The sequence below is a fragment of the Podarcis pityusensis genome (genome assembly GCF_964106645.2).
Source record: "Podarcis pityusensis genome assembly, chromosome: Z".
NCBI lineage: Eukaryota > Metazoa > Chordata > Lepidosauria > Squamata > Lacertidae > Podarcis > Podarcis pityusensis.
Window position 1 is genome coordinate 48,883,627 of NC_138044.1, and position 24,958 is coordinate 48,908,584.

Sequence of the window (24,958 nt, forward strand, 5' to 3'; positions counted from 1 at the left end):
GCAATTCATCATCTGAGGACATCACCATTCCTTTTTAAAGCAAGATTCAAACTCTCTGTGTCCTGCTCATTAGGATCCCATCCCCTCAGACACTCCCCCCCCCATCAACTGACAATTTGCGCAAGCAGAATGCATTAGGTAAAGCCAAGGCAAAAACTTAATTTGCATAATTATTCTGACCAGAAATCATTCAACTTCTTAACTGCAGGATTAGGGGTGCTGGGTTTTTGTTGTTGTTCAAAACGCACGTTATAACATGATGGTCCAAGTCAGGGGCACCTCAGTCATTAATACAATTTGATGTCTGCCTTTGTGAATGGATCTGCAGTGGAGGAGCTCACTGGGAGGTTCAGTCATTGCAACAACCGGGACCCTAAACTTATAGTAGTAGTAGTATGAATAATATTGTAGTGCCAAGTTACCGTATTTTTCGCCCTATAGGACGCACTTTTTCCCCTCCAAAAATGAAGGGGAAATGTGTGTGCATCCTATGGGGTGAATGCAGGCTTTCGCTGAAGCCTGGAGAGCGAGAGGGGTCAGGATGCACCGACCCCTCTCGCTCTCCAGGCTTCGCGCACCTCTGCGCAAGCCGTGGGAGCCTGGCTCCCGGCTCCCACGGCTTGCAGAGAGTGGCCTGCATGCTGAAGCCTGGGCGCGCTGAGCTCAGCGCGTCCAGGCTTCGCGCAGCTCTCCGCAAGCCGTGGGATCCTGGCGCCGGGCTCCCGCGGCTTGCGGAGAGTTGCCTGCATGCTGAAGCCTGGGCGCACTGAGCTCAGCACGTCCAGGCTTCGTGCAGCTCTCCGCAAGCCGCGGGAGCCCGGCGCCAGGCTCCCACAGCTTGCGGAGAGCTGCCTGTTCTGGGTGCTGGGGTCGCGGGAAGCTCGGGCTTCCCCAGCCCTGCGCCTGGGGGGGAAATAATTTTTTCCCCTTTATTTCCCCCCCCCCAAAAGTAGGTGCGCCTTATGGGACGGTTCGTCCTATAGGGCGAAAAATACGGTACTCACTTAGCAGTATCCTCAATCCACTGGCAAAATGCTTTGCGCTAGCCAGGAGAACTGGCTTGCCCCCACTATTGAGGGGGCTGACATCTGATGTCATGCATCATGTCACAGAACGCACTGATGTAGCACACATCATGTTGTGCAACTGACTGATGTGGTATGCCACATCGCCGCTCAATATTGACGGGGACTGGCACCCTCCTAGGAACCTCGGGTGGCGGGGGGGGGAGTGCTTCAGCCCTCCCTAGCTGGCACAGCAGGTGCCCGCTGACAATAATTTCACAAGAGAATGCATGAGCAGGTTGCTAATACCTTCGTGGTGCAATAGACAGCAGAATCTGTCATGCAACAAGTGCAGCAGTTGCATTGGAGCCCACTGTTGCATAGTATTAAAACTTGCCCATCTGCTAGCACTAACAGGCAGAGATGGATGGATACAAGCAAACAGGAGGCTCGTCTCAGCTCCCCTATGTCCTACCCCTTTTGTGGGAAACTGCAATCTCTGAAGAGGCCAGCCCTCCGGCCTGAAGAGTGAAGGCAGTAATTCTGTACCCCATGGACTACCCACAGATTTTTGGATCCAAAATCTACTGAAAAAGATTGAGATACCAAACTACAGTTTGAGGATTGTGTCAAATTCTCCCCGCCACCAACACTTTCTTTCAATCTTCTTTCTGAATTTTGTGCATGAAGATGACTTTTTTATACTTTTTCATGCCGGGCTGAGCAAAGCTGCCTTGCTAGGTGAACTGAACCTCTTTAGCCAAATTCAAACGTGACACTTTCTCCTCTTCTCTCTCCCACCCTCACTTTTGTTGCAGCCAAGTATTGATGTTAAATGGGTTGATGGGGCAAAGGCTCTCTTCAAGATCAAGCTCCATTTGGAGTCAACCATTTACACCCAAGTAAGTGCAACTCAGCCTTTGCTTGATGGGTTCTTTTTTTAAAAAAAAATAAATGAAGGATCCATAACCATTCTAAGGGTAACTATTGAAAATGAAGTGGCATTTTTTCCATCTTATAAGGCTTGGGTGGGAAAATTCCACATTTGGCCCTTGGGGTGCTCTGGAGGCCACAGCTCCACAAGCCACCTCTCCTCCACAGGCCATGCCCCTTCCCTCAGCCTCGGCAGGAACGACAACAATAGTTCCTCTTGCCTGCCTGCTTAGAGAGATGTATGCCATCTTGTGTGCTTAGGAGCCTCCAAACCTTTGTGAGGCTGGACTGCATTCCATCTGAATAGCCTTCTCTGCATTCCTTCAGGGTGGTTTAATCATATTAGTCCTTTTCTGTAGACCAATAAAATGCCAAGTACACTGTAGTTGGTTGGAGGCAGTCATGCTTCTGTGCACCAGTTGCTGGGAATCACAGGTGGGCAGGGTACTTTTGGGTTTCCCATAGTCATCTTGGCTGGCCAAGATGTTCTGAGATGTTTCCTTCAAAGCATAGGAACATAGGAAGCTGAGTCACTGGTCTATCTAGCTCAATGCTGTCTACTCTGACTGGCAGTGGCTTCCTAGGGTTTCAGGCAGGGGACATTCCCAGTCCTCCCTGGAGATGCCACTGGGGATTAAACCCAGAGGCCTTCTACAGGCAAAGCACATGCTCTACCATTGAACTATGGCCCTTCCTCTGCAGGGGAACACAGGAAGCTCCCTTGTACTGAGTCACAAGATTCGCCCATCTAGATCTGTGCCATCCACACTGGCTGGCAGTGGCTTTTCAGAGTTTCAGGCAGGGGACATTCTCAGCCCTACCTAGAGATGTCACTGGGGATTGAACCTTTGGCATGCAAGGCGGATGCTCTACTACTGAGCCACGGCCCTTCCCTTGGGCAATTGCCACTTTGAGGTGGCATGGGAGATGCCACTGTGTGCCCCGTAGGCTCCGTCAAGAACCATCTGCCATGTCTGAAGGCTACTGGTCTTGGGTGAAAATCAGTGGGATGAATAAGGCACAAGAGAAGGCTGTGAACTGAGCTTCTGTGTTCCTTTCAGGATCTCCACCTCCATAAATTCTTCCAGTATTGCCAGATGATTCAAGCAGGTGCCAAAGAAGTCCCAGGAGAACTTGTTAAATATCTCAAGGTGAGCTGGAACGGTTCCTCTGGCCCGTCCATGAGCACCCAACACTAATGGGGTCCCCCTCCTGCAGAATGTGGATGTGCGCTTCAATCTGGGTTCTAGCTTATCGTTGATTTTAATTATTTTTGAATTTTTTTAATAGTCCAGCTCTTTTTTCCTGGCAATTTCATTTTTTTCTCCATATACCGCTTTGTGGTTTGTTTGTTTGTTTGCTTGCTTGCTTGCTTGCTTGCTCACTGTCAAGTGGTACATAACTTTTGTGAAATAAAAATAAAGTATCTATTTTATTATACTCATTTGCCCAGGCTTTCCCTGGCCCCTTATTACTGTACTCTGCCACTGCTGAATTTCTGTTTTTATCTGTTTTCATAATACTAGTTTTACTGGTTTATTAATGTTGTGAACCTGTGTGTATGACACTGACTTTCATGTTGTGTCTTTGCATACTGCCTAGAGGATTTAAAATACAAATTTTACAATTTACAAATGCTTTTAAAATAAACGCGTGTGTTTCAGTGCCTACATGCCATGGATATCCAAGTGATGATACAGTTTCTGCCTGTGGTCCTTACGCAACTCTTTAGAGTCCTCACCACCCGGACACAAGAGGAAGAAATTGCTGTCAACTGTACCATGTAAGTTTTTGGTGATAGTATACTGTTTGTCATAGATCAGTGAAGCCATAATCCCAAGCTTTGAGAAACCCACATTGTTAGAGTCTGCAGCAGAGTCAGTGGGTGGGGCTTGCTGCCTTTCACGTCTCCCTCGAATGCAACCCCATGGATTGGCAACTGATGGGGACATTTTTGTGGTGGGGGTGGGAGGAGCCAAAAAGGCATCTTGGCTGATGGAGGTGGTCTTGCTGCCTCACCTCTCCCCCAGGAGAGAACTTGGGAGTGTACTTACCCAATAAGTAGGTGGAGCTGCTTTTCCACAAGGAACATGCAGAAGCGGCCCTCCTACGCAGATCCTGCCTCACATTCAAACTTGCTGTTCTTCCTCAGGGTTCTCCTCCATATTGTGTCCAGATGCCATGAGGAAGGCCTTGACCATTACTTGAGGGCTTTCATAAAGGTAAGTGCTGGCTGCGGTTCTTAGGTTCTTATAAGAGGATTAAACAAATTTGTGGAGGAGAGCACCATCAATGACTGCTCTCTGCCTCCACAGTTGGGAGCAGTAGTGCTTCTGAATGGCGGTTTCTGGAAGACACAGGAGCAGAGAGGGCTCTTGTGCTCAAGTTCTGCTTTTCATAGAATCATAGAGTTGGAAGAGACCACAAGGGCCATCGAGTCCAACCCCCTGCCAAGCAGGAAACACCATCAGAGCACTCCTGACATATGGTTGTCAAGCCTCTGCTTAAAGACCTCCAAAGAAGGAGACTCCATTGGGTTTCCCACTGGGGCATCTGGGTGGCCACTGTGAGAATAGGATGCTGGACTGGTTGGAATGCAGTCCATTCTTAGGTCCGTGTGTTCTGCCCCATCACCCTCTCCTTTGTGACTGGGGAGCCCTCTCTGATGATGTGTGACACACACTCTTTTTCAGTATTGCTTTCGGCCCGAGAAGCCTGTTGTGCCTCACTCAAAGACTACACACGAAATCTTGGCTGTCGCGATGGCAACAATTTTGAAGCAGTCGGCAGATTTCTTGGCCATCAATAAGATGCTGAAGGTGAGACAAGACAAGGCAGGATTTTATTTTCACCCACTCAGTGGAAGCTGGTTCATTAGTGTAAAGGGGGCATTGCCCCACTAACCTCAGCCTGAGGGGGCACTGGCTGTTAGCTCCCCCTCCCTTAGTGTTGCCACTGTAGAACTCTGCAGAGCAGAGGCAGTTTTACGGTGGCGCAACTGGTGTGGTCACACTGCAGGCGCACCAAAACATTGCTATAGAAGGGAGCATGAGAGGTGGGGGAGCACTGAATTTTAGCACTGCACAGGGCTCTGCTGAGAGTTGAGAGCTCAAAGGCCGCCACGGTGCAGAGAGGAAGTGGAGGAGAATGGCAAAATCAGAATGGGTTAGCTCTGCTTTTCACTGGCTTTGGCGCCACCTACTGTTGGCCTCCCTGCCTTCCACCCTACCAGCTCCAATGGGCACATCCTGCCAGTGTAACAGCTAAGGCCAGTCTGGCCAAGGGTGCTGGGCTTGATCATGAAAGATGCATCCCAGCACTCATTGTGTGGCCATTGCCGATCCAGATTCTTCCAGGCTGAGAATTACTGTGCTTTGCTCTTGCTTAGTGAATGTATCTCTGTGTTTCTCCTGGTTTATTCCAGTATTCGTGGTTTTTCTTTGAAGCTCTGGCCAAGTCAATGGCTATGTACCTTCTGGATGAGAACAAGATTAAGGTAAAGACAAAAGCAGCCGCTTCAGGGCTAGCAGGAGGTGCTCAGCAAACGCAGTGCAATTATGCTTCCTCCAGCTCCACATCACAAATCTTCCTCCCAACATAAATGACAACTAGAAATATTGGGGAGAGGTGCGACTTTAGTTCCATTATTTTTAGGGCTGCAGCATCTCATCTTTAAATCAGGTAGATTAATCAGTTAATGCTTTGGATCAACTAGAAAGGTGTCTCCCACTTTAATATAGATAGATGATAGATAGATAGATAGATAGATAGATAGATAGATAGATAAATAGATGATAGATATAAATACAGATATATATAAAACCAAGTATATTTAAATGGAAGTCATTCTGTGGGAAGTGTCATGTACACTGAGTCAGATCATGGCTCCATCTTGCTCAGTATTGCCCACACTGACTGGCAGCCGTACCTGAAGAGGAAGGAGGTTGAGCCTGGAACCCTCTGTATGCAAAGCAGTTACTCTAATGCCTTCTAAGGCAAAAGCTGCTAAGACGTATCCCTGCAGCATTGAAGGAAGGATTCTTATTGCTTCAGGACTACCGTTTTAACCTATATGCCAGAGCTGAGGAACCCGTTGCCCTTCAGATGTTGCTGGACTCCTACCAACATCTCCAGTGGTTAGGGATAATGGGAATGGCAGTCCAGCAACATCCTGAGGGCCGCAGGCTCCTCACCCTGCCTTACAAAAATGGATTTGGTCCACTTTATAGACGGGTACAGCTCATGGTTATTATATTTGTTCAGGATTGCCCCAATATTACACCATGGTAAAAAGGAGGGGAGTGCTAATTAAAATTTCAATATATTTTACAAACAAACTTAAAAACAAAGCAGCCTGGGAAAACCGAAAACACAAAAGAACCAATTTTGAAAAAGTGGATACTATTGGTGAGAGTCAGTAGTGGTGTATTGGCTAGAGCATTGGGCTGGGACCTGGGAGACCAGGGGTCAAATCCCTAACTCAGACATTAAGTTAATTGGCTGACCTTGGGCCAATCACTCACTCCCAACCTAACCTACCTCACAGGGCTGTTGTGAGGAAGAAATGGGGAGGAGGAGAACTGTGTATGCTGCCTTGAGCTCTTTGGAGGAAAGGGGGGGGGGATAAATGCAGTAAGTAATGCATCTTATCCTGCAAATGATAAAATGGTGCTCCCAGCCTTTTCCCAATCTTTTCCTTGTTCTCATTCACATTGTGCCGCTTCAGCTCCCCAGGGTCCAGCGGTTCCCAGAGTCCTACAACCACGCCTTGCACTCTCTGCTCCTCGCCATCATCCCTCATGTGAACATTCGCTACAGTGAGATTACAGAGGAGTCCAGAAATGTCAATTTCAGCTTGGCCAACTTCCTGAAGGTTGGTAGTTTCTTTTGCTCTTTCCGTCCCCCTCAAATCCATACACACACACACACACACTAAGAAAACAAGAACTAAGAATAACATCTTTGACCATGTCTGAGGTGCAATCAAATCTGGAATACTGTGTTCAGCTTTTGGGCATCCCTGCTCATAAAAAAGAAAATGGTTGTAGCAGACTAAATTCTACTCAAGTGAAGACACATTGAAATTAATCAGCCTAAGTTAGTTATGGTCATTAGTTTCAATGGGTCTGCACTAATTATTGTTGGATACGAACCAGAAATTTTTGAATTGGAAAAGGTGCAGAAAAAGGGCAACCCAAACTGATGAAAGGGTTCAAACAAGTTCCTTATGGAGAGAAGCTCTAAGCCTTGGGGGTTTTAGTTTGAGGGGAGCAATTCATGAAGGAGTCAGGGATCAGCTTTGCCCAGGCTTGGAATCTGGGGTCTCTTTAGAGGAGGAGCAAAGGGAGCAGGATCATGTAACAGAGGCCCACAACACCAGTAACCCCTGAGTAGTTGTCAGAAGGACCCCCCCCCATTCCAGCAACTGGTCTCTGCACCAGTTCCCTGGGTCCTTGGCTTGCTGTTGAGCACCACACCCACCCACCCACCCACTCACTCACTCACTCCAGGGACTCGAGAGAGACTGTGTACCAAGCAGGATCTTCAGGACATGCAAAACTTGCCTCACATGAGTCTAGTTGGAAGGAGAGGAAGCACATGTAATAACCTCCTGGGCCCAGCTGAAGGGCCAGGAAGGGGTGGATCCACTAGATCTCACATATCTGAATGGAATAACTGCTGAAGCAATAGCTCGTTTAGAGTTCCACAGTGTAGCCTTTCCTTAATAGCCAGGGTATGTGTGACAGATGTGTATTAAATTATGGCCAGGGCTGTAGCGAGGGGGTGGTGAGGTGGGCCCCCGCCAGGGGTTCAGGCAATGCGGGGGGGGGCGGCCAAAATTGGCTAAAAATATATCCATATCGATTATTGCCTCATAAGAAAGTTTTTAAATGAGGGTGAATTGAGTGGGTGCGGGGGGGGGTGTTGGAGGAGAGGCAGAAAGAAGAGCCAATTTGTCTGTGGCTATGGGGCGCAATCTGGACGGTTCTGCCAGGGGCATAAGATCGCCTAGCTACAGCTCTGATTATGGACATTGTTGGACCTGCAGATAGGGTGAAAATTTCCTCTCTCATTATACTAGAACTCGAGTCATGCAGCAACACTTAATGTTGAGTGTGGGGGCGGTCGGGGCAGGCAGAAGAAAGCAACTGTGTGTTGCCTTGCAAAACATTTGCAAAGGATACTGAGAAGCTGCATAGGATGACAATATGATAAAGGGTCTGGAAGCCAAGCCTTATGAAGAATTTTTAAGGGAGTTGGGGCTGTTTAGCTTGGTGAAGAAAAGACAGAGAGGCAATAGGATAGCCATCTTCCCAACCACTTCCAAAGGGGGTCCTGTAGGGCAGGAAAAGCCAGGCCCCCTGCTTCCTCTGTCCTTGAAGGGTGCAGGTAAAGGGCCTATGGGCGGCTAGTAGATTCACCTGCTTGAATCTAGCAGCTCATTTTCCTCACTCCCAAGATTTAAGCCCCACAGATGGAAGTTCCAAGATGCTCCAGGGAGCTTTTTTCAGGGTGTGCTGTGAAATAGGTTGGAAGCCATTTTCCTGCAGACTGTGACAGAGCACATTCTTTTCTTTTCTTTTTATCTTCTGCAGCGATGCTTGACATTCATGGACCGGGGATTTATTTTCAACTTGATCAATGACTACATTTCTGGATTCAGCCCCAAAGACCCAAAGGTAACATGGCCAGACTTGTGGAGGCAAGAAGATGATTAGTGTCACAGATTAGTGTGCATTAATACTATGTTTGTGGTTTTTGTTTTTTTCCTCCTCCGCATCTAGCTGTTGCTGGAATACAAGTTTGAATTCCTGCAGACAATCTGTAACCATGAGCACTACATTCCATTAAATTTGCCAATGACCTTTGCCAAACCAAAACTTCAGAGAGGCCAAGGTAAGTCCTCAGCTGAGTGGCTTAAAAGGCTGATATTTAGTTATCATTGATCCATCATAACTTTTGTGCATTCTGCAACTCCTAAGCACTCAGGGAGGGGCAGACATCATTTTAACACTTCCATCACAGGAAGGCTTCAAACACTAAAAATAATATTGTGGTTCTTTAAAAGACTAACACAATTATTACAGCATGAGCATCTGTGGGCTACAGTCCTCTTCGTCAAAAGCAAAGCATGGAATTAACTCCAAAACACAGTCTTACTAACCCTAATACCAACTAACCTTTTGAAACCCACTAAAACCCTTTGCCGCACCTCACATTTCTAAAGAGTTTAGAATGTATAGACACTTGCACACTCAACTTATTTGCAAAAGTTTCCTTCATTGCAATGTACAGAACCATGGTCCTCAGTGCATCAGAAGCGGTTCAGTCATGCTGGCCACATGACCCGGAAAGCTGTCTGGAGAAATGCCAGGTCCTTCGGCCTGAAAAGCGAGATGAGTGCCACAACCCCATAGTCACCTTTGACGGGCTTAACCATCCAGGGGTCTTTTACCTTTACAGAAACACAAGGCATTGCCTGCCTGTTTTTCACCAGAAAGCTCTGAGGCACCTGAGCTGACCCACAGGCCTGTAGATCTCATTTTGAGGTTGCTTCTTCAAGGTCCTTTGGGATTCAGCTTACTTCAAAAACCTCCTGTGTCCGTTTGTGTTGCACGGTATATGTACCGTGTTAATTGAAAACTGACTATATATATTATTGATTCCTTTTTGTTTCCCTTTTACACATTAATTAGATTTCTTTTCCATGGTTCTGGAACGGTTCACTTCAGTAGGTACGTCTGGGGTAGGGCTGGGTTTGGGAAATCCCTGCTGGGAAGCTTCATGACAAATCAACTGCAACTTCAAATCAGCTGGTACATTCTGTTCCCGGTAAATTTTTTGACAAACACTGCCATGCAGCCAATGCTTCTTAAACTGATCAGCTTGTTTTTCGCACCCAATGCATTTCAGTTAAAAGCATGCAGGATTGATCCTTAAGCCAACTAACTCAGTTTCTGACAACTGCTTTCTGCTTTTGCTGAATCCAAGATAATGCTGAGCTGGCCCATCTGGGGCAGCAAGTTTCCCCTCTCTGTAAACGGCACCCTGTAGAGCTTCAGGATTTCAGGGTATGAGGGTGCATATCTAGGTCACTGTCGGGTGACTCTTAACAAAAGCACAGAACGGATAGCAACATTAACTTTTCGTGGACTAACTTCTGTGTTCCCAAAGAGTTGCCATAAACATCCAAACTGCTCATTTATCCTTGACCTCAGGCCTTGGCAATAGAGGTTGGATTAGACACAGGGTTGTATGCTCCAGTTCGCTCTTGCTCAGGAAATAATGATAAATTATTATTATTATTATTATTATTATTATTATTATTATTATTATTAATTTAGTAAATTATTTATTTAATAAAGTAATAAATTATTTAATTTATTATTTATACCCTGCCCACTCTGTGTGACTTCCAACAAAAGATTAAAAATACATTAAAACATCAGTCATTAAAAACTTCCCTCAACAGGGCTGCTTTCAGATGACTTCTAAATGTCATATAGTTGTTTATTTCTTTGACATCTGATGGGAGGGCATTCCACAGGGTGGGCGCCACTACCGAGAAGTATTCAGGAAGAAGGAATGGACTGAACTGCAGTTCACGTAGGCCAAGCCATCAAATAGAGTGCACATTTTTCAACCCATTAAGGACAATATAATTGCTGCTGGTGGTTGTGGGAGGGTTTGTACCCCACTACTAGAGCATGTGCTTTGCATCTAGAACAGGGGTCAGCAACCTTTTCCAGCTGTGGGCTGGTCCACCGTCCCTCAGACCATGTGGTGGGCCACACTATATTCGGGGGGGGGGGGCGGATGAATAAATTTCTATGCCCCACAAATAACCCAGAGATGCATTTTAAATAAAAGCACACATTCTACTCATGTAAAAACATGTGGATTCCTGGACCATCCATGGGCCGGACTGAGAAGGCGATTGGGCCGCGTCCGGCCCACGGGCCTTAGGTTGCCTACCCCTAATCTAGAAGGTCCCAGGTTCAGTCCCCAGCATTAAAGGGAGCAACTTGCAGAGGTTTGAGGGAAACGCTGCACCAAACCCTAGAGAGAAAATAATGAGCTAGGTGCACTTAGCATAAGGCAGATTCAACATGACGGGGAAGGACATTGTCTCAGTAGTGGTGTTTCTGGCACTGGAAGTCAGGTTCCGAGGTCTTGCGAGGCACCAGAAGTTGCACTGGGGGCCCTGCAGTGTGGGTGCTGAGCACCTACAAGAAAATTTTGGCAGGTGCTTGGACCCCCAGGGCCCACTATAGTTTGGCACACGTGCACACGCACATAATGATTCACAGTATATTGCCCGGTCAAGTACTGTGAAACCAATATTGTAATATGGACTTCAAACTGGTTTTGGACAGTATATCATCCAGCCCTAATCATTGCACCAGGCACAAATAAACCTGAGCAGTAGAGAAATAAAACTAAAAGAGGAAAGCTAGGATAAACATATGTTCTTAAGAGGCTCTTAATGGTTATTAATGTTGCTGCCTTGCTAATGGCCCAAGGGAGGGCATTCCTGATGCCGGCTGCTCTATCCAAGAAGGCCGGCTTCCAGATAATTCACTGAAATCCACTTGTCATGAAACAACTAGCAGGATCTCCTCAGATGATCTTCAAGACCTCCCACAGGAGGCAGGGATGTCATTAAAAGGGGATTAGACAATTCATGGAAGACAAGGCTATTGATGGTTAATAGCCATGATGTCTATGCTCTGCCTCCACACTGGGAGGCAGTGATGCTTCTGAAGACCGGTTGCTGGAAACCACAGAAGCTGTTCTTGTGCTCAAATCCTTTTTGCAGGTTTTCCCACTGGGGCACCTGGTATGGCCACCTTGTTGTTAATTACTATTTATTTACTTACTGCCCTTCAACTCAAGATCCCAGGGCGGATTACAACATTTGACCACTGTGAGAATAGGATGCTGGACTTGATCAGTTAATATCCTGATTGAGCAGGCTCTTCTTAATTTTTTAAGTTCTCATGTTCCTACCATGCCAACTCATGGTGCTGTCTCCATCACCCACTCACCTTCACTTGACTTGCTAACTTCCTAGGCCCCTTCATCTTTCCTTGGGCCTTTCTGCCTGTCATAACGAGATCCGCACAAACTAGCCAACAACAGCCAGAGTCCCTCCTGCTTGCCTTATTCCCCTGTGTGACCCACATGGCAGCTCAGCCCGTTGCCTTGATAGGCTGCATTGCCATCGCTGCCACCCAAGCCCTTAAAGCACTGCAGTCGCAGAAAGTGAAACATGGCCCTTGTTTTTCATTTCCACAGCAGATGCAAACCTTGAATACAGCTTGTCTGATGAATATTGCCGCCACCACTACTTAGTGGGCTTGCTCCTGAGAGAGACGTCTATGGCTCTGCATGACAACTACGACATCAGATCCATGGCCATCAGCATCTTGAAGAGCCTTCTGATAAAACATGCTTTTGACAACAGATACCAGCATAAGGTATAGTGATATTGAGTGATGGTGTATTCCAGTGGTGGGAAAACTCAGGCCCTCAAGGCTTCTCTCTCCAGCCCTCAAAACTCTCTCCAGGCTACACTCCTCACTGGTGCTGCTTCTCATGCTCCTTGAGTGTTTTTGCCAGGCTGGGAAGTGTCCATGGGCTACAATTATGTCTCTTGCTTGCCTGAATGAAGGGGTGTGTGAGCGTGTGTGTTTAGAAACTAGCCACTGGCACAAAGGAAACATTTGCCTCTGTGGCTGTGCCCACTTTGGCTTTGGGTTTCTGCCCACTCCTAGCATGTGGCCCTTGGAAGGTTTCCAGGAAGGGAATGTGATCCTAGGGCCAAAAAAGGATCCCCATGCCTGGTGAAGCCAGCTCTATTTTGTCCACTGCAGAAGCTGCCGCTGAACCCATTTTAGTGCATAACCAGGTTCTTGGTCGCATTTGTGAGAAGAGAAGAGGAAAGGAGGAGTTTTCTTGGAAGGCAGAGACCTGGCCTGGCTTCCACTATCAGGCATCATATCCACTTTCCCTGCCTCTAGGTCAGGGGTCAGCAAGGTTTACCTTGCCTGAGCCAGTTCATTGCAGCAGAGATCCCTCTGTGGGCCAGATCATGCACATGCGTGATTTCTGACATTTGCATCCACGCAGATGTGATTTCCGACGCCGTGGAAGTGAGTCCCTGCACCGCACTTTGCCAGTTTAGCACAGCGCACAGGGACTTGCTGAGTGGGCAACTCGGTTCAGGGGTGGCTCATGGGCCGGTTAAATGACCCCCGGCCAATGGGCCTTAGGTTGCCGACCCCTGCTCTAGGTGTCCCAGGTTCCATCGCTGGGGAAAAACAAGGTCTGATGGAGGCCGCCTGTCACCAGAGCATAACTCCTGTACTCAAAAGTTACCACTAGCTACCAGGCCAGGCTTAAGGTTCTTTTATTAATTTACAAGGCCTTCACAGTCTGGGTCCAGGATGCTTCAAGGACTGCTTGATTCATAATATCCCTGCCTGAGGCTTTTGGGGGAGTCACTGTTAATGGTCCCCCATGGCTCAGATGCCCAGTTGAGCAGTCAGTCCCTGGTGAAAATGGACTTGGGGTCAGCACTGAATTAAAGTTTGTCCCCAACTGCAACCCTGACTGAAAATCAGCTCTACTCAGGAACTCCCTGAGTAGAACAGGCAGTTTTGGGGTAGCACAACCAGTGTGGTTGGGCTGGGTGCCCCCCTACAGGGGTGTAAGAGACTGGTGGGCACTGAATTTTAGCATCACACAGAGTGCCACTGAAATTTGAGAGCCCAAAGTCAACCCCTGCTTATTTCTTTACAAAGTGGGGCATGTGGTCAGCCCTGAATTTAAATTCAGCACCAAGTGGGGTCCTACTTTCGGCAGGAATTTTCAGTTCAACCACAACTGCAAAAAAAAAAATCCTTCCTTTGCAGTCCCAGCTTAAATTCAGGCCAGGTCTGCAAAGGAAAAACAGATTTCTCTTTTGAAGTTTGAATCACCTGATGTTATGCAGTATGAGGTGATCAGTGCCGCCCCCCTGCCCGCTTGATGGTGCTAATCCTTGTGGAATTGACTAGAGTTGTCAAGCGTGCTCAAATTGCCCACTTGATTGCACTCCCAGATATGAACTTCTTATTGTTTCATAAGGCTCTTGGGCTTATGTTTTCTCTCTAGACAGGACCCAGCAGCTTTCATTGCAAGTGCTGACAGTGTCACTTTCAGCTTTTCCAGTCCTCACCAGCTGGGGCTTCACCCACTGGTAGCCCATGTTGCTGGCAAATGTGGGACCAGGCATAGGACTGGCTTCCCACACTGAGTCCCAGGAAGGCATGGTGGTGGTAGGAAATTTCCAGGGAATGGGGGAAACCTTGGGGGTGGGGAATCACACTTCCCATGCTAGCAATGTGTTAGGGTTGAAAATCTTGCAGGCGCTGCTGTCAGTTCGGTAGAGAAAGCCGACCATGGCAAACTACCCAAGATGGTCTTTGCAAGAAGATTTGCAGCCTTGAGTATCTGGGGAGCTTAACCCCTTCCTACTCTGGAGTCCAGGGGTATCTAGAGCTGCTTCTTGACCACTTGGAGCACGTTTATCTTCTCCCCGGTTCCAGCTTCAGAAGTAATTGCTACCAGGACTGTCCATCATCAAACCCTCAGTCGCTGCTGTCATGATCTCCCTTGAGGGCTGTCTGGCTTCCTCCAGTTCTGCACGTACCAAATTCAGTGTCCTGCATAGAAATTGGACTCGTGGGAAACCTTTTTCTGGTTTCTTTTTAGAAGTTGGGCTCATGGGAACCTGCTTTTATTTTCCTTCAAGAAAAAAGCTTATTCCCAGGTCTTGCAGTTGCAGAGTTAGTATTGGAAAATGCAAACACCCCCATAGCGGTTTTTTCTTTCTCTTTCTTTCTTTCTTTACATACATTTTTGTATTGAGTTTCCACTTAAGAACAAGTTTCCCCAATAAAAGGCAATTCAGTGTTCTCACTAATATATTCATCTTTATACACAATTTCCCCTAATTTATGCATTTTTGTACACACTCCTTGTTTGGAGAACCACATTGAGAAATTCAAATAAGTGCAAATTCTGAAGGACAGCCATACCTCAATTTGCATATTGTTTTGAGAAGTGCAGCTTTAGTAGATCTGCCTTTGGATGTGAGCTGAACTGGACGTCTCCCGCATTTCAATTCCCCACCCTACCTTGCTGATACATTTTTTAAAACCTGCATGTCAGATGACAAGACCCATTGAAACACCAGGCAAAAACAGTCCTGTATAAGCAGCCCTTTGGCTCTCAACTATCTGTGGCCTTTTAGAAGTGTGTGTGATGTTTATGATGTATTTCTTCCTCCCCCACCCCTTGGTCTTAATGTCTCTGTGGTGGGGAGGGGTGTTTTCTGCCTGGTTGCAAGTCGCTTTGGGTTTCGCTGGGGAAGATCATAGAATCAAAGGAATGTGGACCTGGAAAGTACCCCCAAGGGCCATCTAGTCCAACCCCCTTGCAATGCAAGAATCACAGCTAATGATGGTGAAGGGATAAAATAAATGAATGAATACAACTACAGGTGGAGACACTTCTCCCCAAACCTCCACTCCCACCAGCTGGGTAGCTTAGTCAGTAGAGCATGAGACTCTTAATCTCAGGGTCCTGGATCCATGCCCCATATTGGACAAAAATATTATTGCATTTGCAAGGATTGGATTAGATGACCCTTGTAGTCCCTTCCAGCTCTCTTATTCTATGATTCTGTGGTCCCACTCCTGTATCTTTAACAGCAACAATGGCATGCAGAAGTTAAACAGGTGAAGCTGCTCATGGCTTGGCTCCATCAATAAAGTGACTAACAAATGTTATAAATAAATAAAACAAGGAAATATACGTCACAGCTAGCTTGGCCCTTAGTTATCGTTTCTCTCTTGCAGAACCAGCAGGCCAAAATAGCTCTGCTGTACTTGCCCTTGGCTGGACTTCTTCTGGAGAACATCCAGCGGCTGGCCGGCCGGGACACCCTGTACTCTGGCAGCACCATGTCAAATTCTGTGAGTAATTTTGTAGTAAAAATGACTTGCATTTCCCTCAAGCTAATGGAGAATGTCTGTTTTTAGCTCTGTTTACAAACAGTACAGTTGCTTTGTAAGGGTGCATGAGAAGGCCAGTGGCGAACATGCTTTCCTGCAAGAACCTCCTTGAATGACCTTCCCCTCTAGAGGTTGCACATCCATGGTGGGAGTGCTCGTGGGTGTGGCAGGGCTGCAGCCACCCTTCATGCTCCTGCTGAGTGCAAAGTTCTGCAAGTTATTTCTAAGTGCATCTGGGGGTCTCTTCGAGACCAGGAACCCTTCATTACAGAAGGGCTAGGGTTCAGTGGCTTTGCCTGCAGAAGGTCCCAGGCTGGCATTTCCCAAGCAGGGCTGGTGTTTCTCCCCTGCCTGAAACCCAGGAGAGCCACTGCCAGTCAGCGTAGACCAATGGTCTGACTCAGTGCTAGGCTGTGTTATCAGGGTTCCCACTGGCAAGGAGGTGTCTAGAAACCCTGTTCAGACCTTTCCTATTCAACATGGAAGGTCAGAGGGTGGAGCGGTTGTAGCCGACGTTCCTGGGGATAGTGGAGGAGTGGCAGTTGCATGTGACTCTGGCCCCTGTACTCATGTGGCCCTTCTGTCTTCAGGCACAACTTCTGAACAGGGCTTGAGAGCCAAGCAAATGTCATCCAGAGCAGCATGAGCAAGAAACTGGGCTCAGAGTGGAGCTATTACACTAACAACAGCTGTGTTATTCAGAATTGCCTGGGGCTATGCACTCCAGCTCTGCCAATTTACAAGAGAAATAGAAGCAGCCCAAAAAGCTCTTGGGTTAAAAGTTGTTGTTGTCAAAACAACATAGGAAGAGTTCACTTTATCATCTTCCAGCACCAGCAATGTGGGAAGTGTGCACATTAATTGGAAGGGAGGCAGAACATCAGAAGAGCTTTGCTGGCCATCTGGCCCATCATGCTGCAGTGACCTAGTTCCCTTTGGGAAGGTTAAAGGCAGAGGCAAAAGCCTTCTTCTGCTCTTATCACTCAGCAATCCAGTCAGTCTGTGGGGTTTCCATTTCTCTATCATGACTAATAACCCAAGATTGATGGGGTGGCGGGTTTTCTTTTGACTCTCTTCATGCTTTGGACTTGAACATGAGCCAACATCTCCTCCTCCTCCAAAACCTTTCCATCTTTTCATTTCCCCACCAGGCATCCAGAGATGAGTTTATGTGCAATTTCACATTGCCTTCCAACAGGTCAAGCCTAATCGTCGACAAAGATTCACGTAAGCAAGAGAGTACCGGTCTGCGGCAGTCATCCTGGGGATATAGAATTACATTTTTGTCCACCAGAGGCGGCTCCTGAGTTTGGGAAAAGGGACTGGTGTACATTGCTGTAGATACGAGCATTGGCTTCCAGATGTCAAATCCCACTTACGCTGTACATCCAGTGAATGGTCTTGAACAGCTTAAGTATTCAGCCATGCTTGGTCAGTGGCCACAGAATACTGAGTGCTTGCAAGGGGATTGACCATGTGCCCAGAGAATGGGCCACTTCACAGATGTGTAATGTGGACTTTTTCCAACTCAGAAAGAATCTTGTTTCATTTCTGGACTGAGCTGGGACGAGGCACTGCCCTGCAAACTGACTTGCAACCACCTTCTCCTCTCTTTACAGTTTATGGCATGGCTCTCCAGAATGGGCTTGCCCAGAAGAGGGAAGACTCCAAAGAATCCCTCGGCAGTGAAGGGGCAGCTGGCTCTCCGGACCAATGCAGCACCAGTGAAAATGTAATGCCAATATTCCAGAACTATTTTAAGTAAACGCACAGGAGCTCAGGCTGCAGGCTTTTCCCAGCATTGATAGAGCTATGCTGTGAATAGCTTCACCTGCTTAATTTCTGCATGCTGTTAAAGGTGCAGGAGGGGGACCAGTAGAAAATGTGGGAGTGGGGGTGCAGGGAGAAGTGTCTCCATCTAGAGCTGGCTCCCATTATTATTATTATTATTACTACTTCCAACTCTATAATTCTATGATTCATCACCATCTATTTATTTATTTATTAATTAATCACCTTCTAAACCACCATTATCAAGATGATTTACACATGATGATTAGAAACAGATAAAAACACAAAAGCAGCAAGTACATTTAAAACAAGGCTAAAACCCTAACAAGTGGATACTGGTGGCAACGACTCCGTTATCCATCTCGGAAAGCCTGTCAGAACAGAACCACCTTCAGTTGCTCCCATAAAGTGCAGGTAGTGGATGTCTGTTGCATCTCAGGAAGAATGCTATTCTGCAGAACAGAGCCGGCCACACTCCCCCTGCTCCGAGTCCCTGGGTTACGTCTGTTGTGAACCTGGTTCCACCTACTGTTCTCTGCTCTGCCCTTCACCCCTCCAGGCCCAATTGGGGACCAGCCACCAAAGCTGTAGAGAACGCAGACAGTGGTTGCTGCTTCTTCTGCAGTGGCTCTTGAGATTTGTAAACAACACTGCTTCCCACCCTCCAGATGTTGCTCTGGAGCAGAGCTCCATGTTGAGCTGCAATTCTTCTGTTTTCCTTTTGTGCAACGCGGCTGCTGAGTCTGAAGCTTGAAGGGGAGGCATGTCATGAGGGGATGAGAGGGGCTTATCCCTCCTTTCCCCCTCAGCTAGGCATCACCAGAGCAGTGTCAGGGTCAGCCCTTATCAGGACTGGCTGGGGCCTGAATTGAGAGCTGGAGGGAATGTTCTCCATGGGAGTGTCTCTGAGGCCACTTGGTGGAGCTTGAGCCAGAGATGAAAGGCCCCAGGTGGGAGCCTGAGGGGAGCCTAGGCACACCAAAGGGCCCTCTCTGTAGAAGGACAGGCCCCTTGTATTTATACCAAGCCTGGCCAGTCCACTGGCTCCATATTGTCCTCCAAACAATAACAGGGGCTCATGTTACCATGCTTACCCCCTTCCGTGCCTGAAAAAGGGGTTTGAGCCTTGAATGCACACCACCCCAAGTAGCTCACTAGACTAGGACTCTGCCTCAGCCCTTGAGTCCATTTCAAGCCCTAAAATCTAAACAATGTGACAGATCCATGTGGCTAGTCTTCTGGGACTTCATTACTAGCAACCTTTTTTCTTTTCTTTCTGTCTTTCTTGTTCCAATTTTGGCATGTGATGATTAAAACAGATGCGGAGAAGTTCTACACGCAGCAGCATCTCCCAGTTCGGGCGGCTGGACCAGTACGAAATCCGGAGCCTCCTGATCTGCTACCTTTACATCATTAAAATGGTTTCTGAAGGTCAGTTGCTCTGCTGTGTCCAAGAAGGGTATCTTGGCCTTTCCCAGTGTCACTGCAACACGGGTGGGCCACTTAGTGATTTTTCTGCCTATTGCAGCAAATGTAATATGTTGTGCTGGGTGGTTTTTAATTGTATTCAATTTCTTCTTTTATTTATTACATTGTATTTTATTGCATTTCAGTTTGAATTCCATAAAATTCAAGCGATGATGCGATAAAACACAGTGAAATTTAAAAAGCACTTAAAATGCAGTTTAAAAATCAGTAAGAATATTTAATGCAGAGACACTGCAGACTACATGAATGAATCTCATTGATCACTGGTAGTCCATGGATCACGGTTTGGGAACCCCTCCTCTAAGCCAAACCATGAGTTAACTCAGCGCACCAGCAGCATGACAGGAAGAAGACCAAAGTGGCCATGATCTACTTTCCTGGGATCCATACATTTGCTCGTTAGCGTTTAGAGTCATTACAGGGCTCTGATATGTGAGTTGGCTGAAAAGTAACATTGAAGGTGACTGCTGGTTGTCGCTAGGCAAAGAACTTCAACTCAAATTGCAGTTTTGGCCAGAAAATTTAATAAAGCTCAAAGCAGTTAAAGTCACAACAAGCTAAGCAGGCTAAGATGCTCCTCCAACAGTTGACCTCCCCCAGAATTCCTGTCGTAAAGGAGCAGGGCAAGCACAGCATTGGTGTAGCAAGCGAGAAGCGCCTTTGCACTAGCCAAGCAGATCAGATCGTCTTCTAGTGTGTTGGGCCTGGGACATCTCTCTGCACTGGTGTCTCCACATCCTGGACAGTGGGGAGGGAAACAGCACCTGCTCAAAGTCTGTCTTGTCTTCTGACTTGCCCTCTGCAGATGGAGACTCACTGAGAGGAGCACCCAGCAGAGGAGGGTGTTATAGAGGCAAGAAAGGAACATGAGGCAACATTGGACCAGGCTTCTCTTCAGACACCTCGCTGGGTCCCTCTCCGGGGTCCAAGTCAATGCTTGTGGCATCCTTTCAAGGAAGCTCAGAGGAAGCTCAGAGGTCCAGCGGACCAGACGCATTCTGTCCCCACCCTGCTCGTTCCCTCCCCCAGATCATTTGGCTTGAGCTCCTCCCATGCCTCGTCCTAATCCAACTAGCCTCCCTAAGATGTCCCCATGGGGCTCATGAGTATTTCCATGTTTGAAGGCCTTACTCCTCTGGCTCATGCAGGGGTGGTCACACCCCTCCACCACTCATGATAATTTCCGTTTCATGGAGGGCTTCCAGTAATTGGTACTCTGGGCTTGAGGGAGGGCACCAGACGCCTTGAGCTGTGTTTCCTTTCTATTTCAGATACCTTGTTATCTTACTGGAACAAAATATCCCCCCAGGAACTGATAAACGTCCTCGTTCTTCTTGAGTAAGTTTTTATTTATTCATTGTTTGAGAGTCTTCATCTTAAAAAGGGAAAGGAAAAGTCATTGAGTGCGAGAAAGTTGATATTTCCAAGTAGAAGAATTCCACCCAGACTACAAATCTCTGGGATTCCACTGGGAAATCAATGACTTGTGTCATTCCCAGTCTGGAAATCAGAGGTCTAAGTTCAACAGTACACATGGGAGGAGGCATCAACCGATAACAGGAATAACGATGGATCAGACTCAATACCACCTTATTGGGAAAGGAGGAGGGGGAGAGCTGTGGTGGGGCAGCTGCAGGCATATTTAGAGGACACAAACTATTGAGATCTGCTCCCATCTGAGCTCAGGCCTGTGCCCAGGACTGAGTTGACCTTGGATAGATGTCCTTTACAGGGCGAGAGGGACTTTGCTCCTGCTTCTCTGTTGATTTTGATACCATTGGCCATTGTATCCTCCTGGAGAACTCCATTGAATGAAAGCTGGTGCAATTGTGATACAGTGGTTCAAGCCCTTCCTACAGGACCAAGTCCACAGAGTAGCGGGACTTTTGGCCCCATGACGGTTTTGTTATGGGGTGCCTCAGGGCGCTATTTTATCCTCACTGCTATTTAATATCTACATGAAGCCACTGGGAGAGGCTGTTATAAGTGTTGGGGGCAAGGAGACACTCAGCTCTATTTCTCCATAACGTTTGAATCAGGAGAGGCTGTGCAGGGCCTGGACTGAGTAGTGGGATGGATGAGAGAAAGTAATCTGAGCTTGAATCCTGGCAATACAGTGGTACTGTGGGTGAGTGGTTTCTGTGTCCAGGAGGTTGGTCAGTTGCCTGCCCTGGACAGGATTGCACTCTTCCTGAGGGAAAGCCACACAGATTGGGGTTTTCCTGGATTCAGTATTGTGCTGGAGACGCTTGTAGCCTCAGTGACCAGAAGCGTGGTGGAGCTTAACCACAGTTTGTTCTGGCACCGGTGGCTCTTCCCTTGCAATTCGTGCAGAATTCTGCAGCAGGGTTGCCAGCAGGACCTGTCAATACATAACACCTCTGCTCAGAGCTCTGCACTGGCTGCTAATTGGCTACCAGGCCAAGTTCAACATGTCACTACTAGTATGTAAAGCCCTTAATGGCTTTGGATTAGTTTACCAGTAGGGTTGCTTTACCCACACATGTGCCCACTCTACTGCTTCAATCTGCAGAACTGGCACCACTACAGGAGCCACATAATACTAGTTCTGCTCTGGTAAGAAATCAGTCTTTCAGAGTGGCAGCACCCGCTGTTGACATCAGGCAGCTGCCTTCGCCCTACACCTCACGAAACACTTGTTTAAGCAAGACTGTCCAGACATCTAGTACAGAGGTGCCCCGCAAGACGAATGCCTCGCAAGACGAAAAACTCGCTAGACGAAAGGGTTTTGCGGTTTTTGAGCTGCTTCGCAAGACGAATTTCCCTATGGGCTTGCTTCGCAAGACGAAAACGTCTTGCAAGTTTGTTTCCTTTTTCGTAAAACCGTTAAAACCCAAGGTGCATTGCTTGAAGAGGTGCAGTTGTGACTTGACTTCGAGGAGCAACTCATAGCACGTGGTGTGGTAGCCTTTTTTGAGGTTTTTGAAGACTTTGGCGATTTTTGAAGCTTTTCCAAAACTTCTTTTGCAGCCATTTGGTAAGTTAAACTTTTAAAACTTTTTTGGGGGGTTTTGGATTTTGGGTTGGGGTGTTTGGAATTCAAGGACTTGGTGTTGGGGAGGGGTTTGCAAGAATCTGGAAGCTTGTGTTTTTATTCCTGCATTTTTATGATTTTTTGTGACCATTGGGCCACTCTGCTGTTTTTTTAAAAAAAAATTCTGGGTTTGAATTTCTGTGTGGTGGGTGGCTGGGGGAACAGTTGAGGAGGGGGTTCTTCAGCAAGAAGCAAAGAGTGGAAGAGGAACCTTCTTCGAGTTGTCCCCCAGAGTCTTAGAAAATGTACTGTACACTTTGTTGATTTTTAAATGTTTTTCTGTCATGTTTAGAAACTTAATTTATTGTTCCTTCAATTTTTGAAATGCACTTTACAGTATGTGCGACTTTAAAGAGCACTTTGTTGTACCAAATTTGGCTTTGTTTGGACTTTTTTTGACCATAGGAACGCATTAATTGAATTTCAATGCATTCCTATGGGATTTCGTGCTTCGCAAGACGAAAAATTCGCTAGACGAAAAAACTCGCAGAACGAATTAATTTTGTCTTGCAAGGCACCACTGTAGTTACACCTGCCTTATTTCTTTTTAGCTACCATTGATTCTAATAATCTTTTGAATATTTTTCATACTTGTTTTTCCAACAGCTTTTTATTGATAATTTCAACGTTTTATTTTATACTATTGTAAACCATGTCAAGGTGGCTGTTTTTACAGTCAAGTGGTTTATAAATTTTGTTAAATATTTTTCTTTTTTTCTTTTTTAAAAATAGCAGCACTGTAAAGCAGTTGTGGGAGGCTACCAATTTAGCAGAGGCACAGCAAGGGGGAAGGGAGGAAGGAACTGCTGACAACCTCTCCCTGCTCTTTGCCTGCTCAAAATCCACCTGCCAGCTTCTTCTTTTCTTGCCCTTAGGGGAAGTGATGCAGGGCCTATGTATTGTTTGCAACTTCATTTAGGCAAGCTTCATTCCTGGATGCACTCATGTAAACCTGGTCCTTTTCTGTGGCCTTCAGAGGTCAATGTAAATTGGGCTGCGGAAACGTGCTGCAATCTGGCTCTGTGTGTGTTTAGCTTCTCCTGTTCTTGTGCTGTGTTTCTTTTTTTAAAAAGCAACAACAGTAGTATGGAATTGATATTTTAAATGGTTTAAAACTATATTTCCTTGTTGTGTTTTGCTATGCATTTTTATAAGCAGTGTTGTAAAAATACCTTTCTTAAAAAGCAGGTTGTAAGTATGTTACATACAACAATAAATTAATAGGCAGGTAGAAGGGGGGAGCGCTAAGCACCCTCCCCTGCTGAGGTTTCAGCTTTCCATCAGCTGGGAAACTGCTCAGGTAGCCTCCTGGATATCCTTTAGTGGTGCCTAATGGGTGCGAAAAGAAGGAAAGTGTCCTAGTTAGGGAAGTGGGAGAAATTCGATTCAGTTCACATTTAAAAGCAAATTTACTTAATTTCTGCTTTCTGAAACAATACATGCAAACAGAAATGCAGCTGTCTTTTGAAATCTGCACTTCTCCAATGTTTGCAATGTAGTTCTCCAGCCAAATAATGTGTACAAAAATGCACCTACTGGGGTAAAATGTGCATAGAACTGCATATATTAAATTGCATTATATTAGGGGAAATTGCATTAAATGCATATGTTAAGAGCGATCAGCACTAAAATGATGGTGAATTTTTATGTGGGCCTTTTTAAAAAAATCATAAACTCTCGTGAAAATATGGGGAACTGAAGTTAAGACTGGGAAAAATGGGTACTGAGAAAACAAAGATTGACAGAATTGTCCATTCCTAATTCTAATAAATGAAAATTAAAAGAGAACGAATGGAGGAAATAGAAGAGTGTCCTCATCAACCAGAATAAAGTGCTTTAACCTCTTTACAAAAAAAGCTCATATATATATATAATTTGTATAGCTCAATGGTAGACCCACCTGCTTTGCATGTACAATTTTCCTGTTTCAATTCCCTCCAGACAGGGCTGGGGAAATCCTGGAGTGCTGCTGCCAGTAGGTGATACCAAGGCAAATAGATCAATGATCTGACTCAGAGCGGATGGGGAGCAAGCAGATCATCCTTCCTTTACGTTTGCTTCTTGCACATGACATTTACATGGATTTTTTTCTCCTCTCTTTAGAGTGTGTTTATTTCACTTCAGATATGTGGGGAAAAGAAACATTGCAAGGTATGATTTGAGTGATGATCTGCAGAGTTGGGGAAGTGAACCATTTCTCTCCTTCCTTCCTTCCTTTGTAATGGATAAAGCAAACTGGAAAAGCAACATTAAAATACTAAAATCCTAGAATTGTCTCAGCAAAAGACTTGCCCCATAGAGCAGGATGCAAGATGTGGCATGGTCTCAACAAGCCAAGGTCCTCCTCAGGGAACTGGACTGGGTCCAAAATGTGACCTGGAGGCTGGGTCAAGCAACAGCTCAAGGCCAAAAGCACAGGCAAGGCACAAACACGGCACGGAGGGGGAACCAGAACCAGATGCAAGGAACAAGGAGCCGGTGGCTATTGAGCAACTGGAAGGCTCAAGAGGGAGACCTCATATACTACAGCCCCTTAGAGCACCCCCTATGACTAGCCCCAAATGCTAGTCATAAAGGAGCTCCACTGATTGCTTACACAGAAGCTACACATTGACTCTGGGTCC

General features: G+C 46.6%; 1 protein-coding gene across 4 annotated transcripts in view; it reads left to right on the top strand.

Annotated features, from left to right (window-relative positions):
- The window catches only part of DOCK11 (dedicator of cytokinesis 11), a 177,349-nt gene that overhangs the window by 112,858 nt on the left and 39,533 nt on the right, over positions 1-24,958 (top strand). For all 4 annotated transcript variants that reach the window (XM_080990309.1, XM_080990310.1, XM_080990307.1 and 1 more), the window contains exons 22-37: positions 1,823-1,906; positions 2,999-3,088; positions 3,602-3,720; positions 4,090-4,159; positions 4,631-4,756; positions 5,362-5,433; positions 6,664-6,810; positions 8,534-8,617; positions 8,723-8,834; positions 12,240-12,418; positions 15,845-15,961; positions 17,152-17,227; positions 17,620-17,732; positions 19,111-19,222; positions 20,551-20,617; positions 24,438-24,485. In XM_080990309.1, coding sequence (XP_080846435.1) covers positions 1,823-1,906; positions 2,999-3,088; positions 3,602-3,720; positions 4,090-4,159; positions 4,631-4,756; positions 5,362-5,433; positions 6,664-6,810; positions 8,534-8,617; positions 8,723-8,834; positions 12,240-12,418; positions 15,845-15,961; positions 17,152-17,227; positions 17,620-17,732; positions 19,111-19,222; positions 20,551-20,617; positions 24,438-24,485 — 1,616 coding nt within the window. The remainder of the gene's footprint in view (positions 1-1,822; positions 1,907-2,998; positions 3,089-3,601; positions 3,721-4,089; positions 4,160-4,630; positions 4,757-5,361; positions 5,434-6,663; positions 6,811-8,533; positions 8,618-8,722; positions 8,835-12,239; positions 12,419-15,844; positions 15,962-17,151; positions 17,228-17,619; positions 17,733-19,110; positions 19,223-20,550; positions 20,618-24,437; positions 24,486-24,958) is intronic.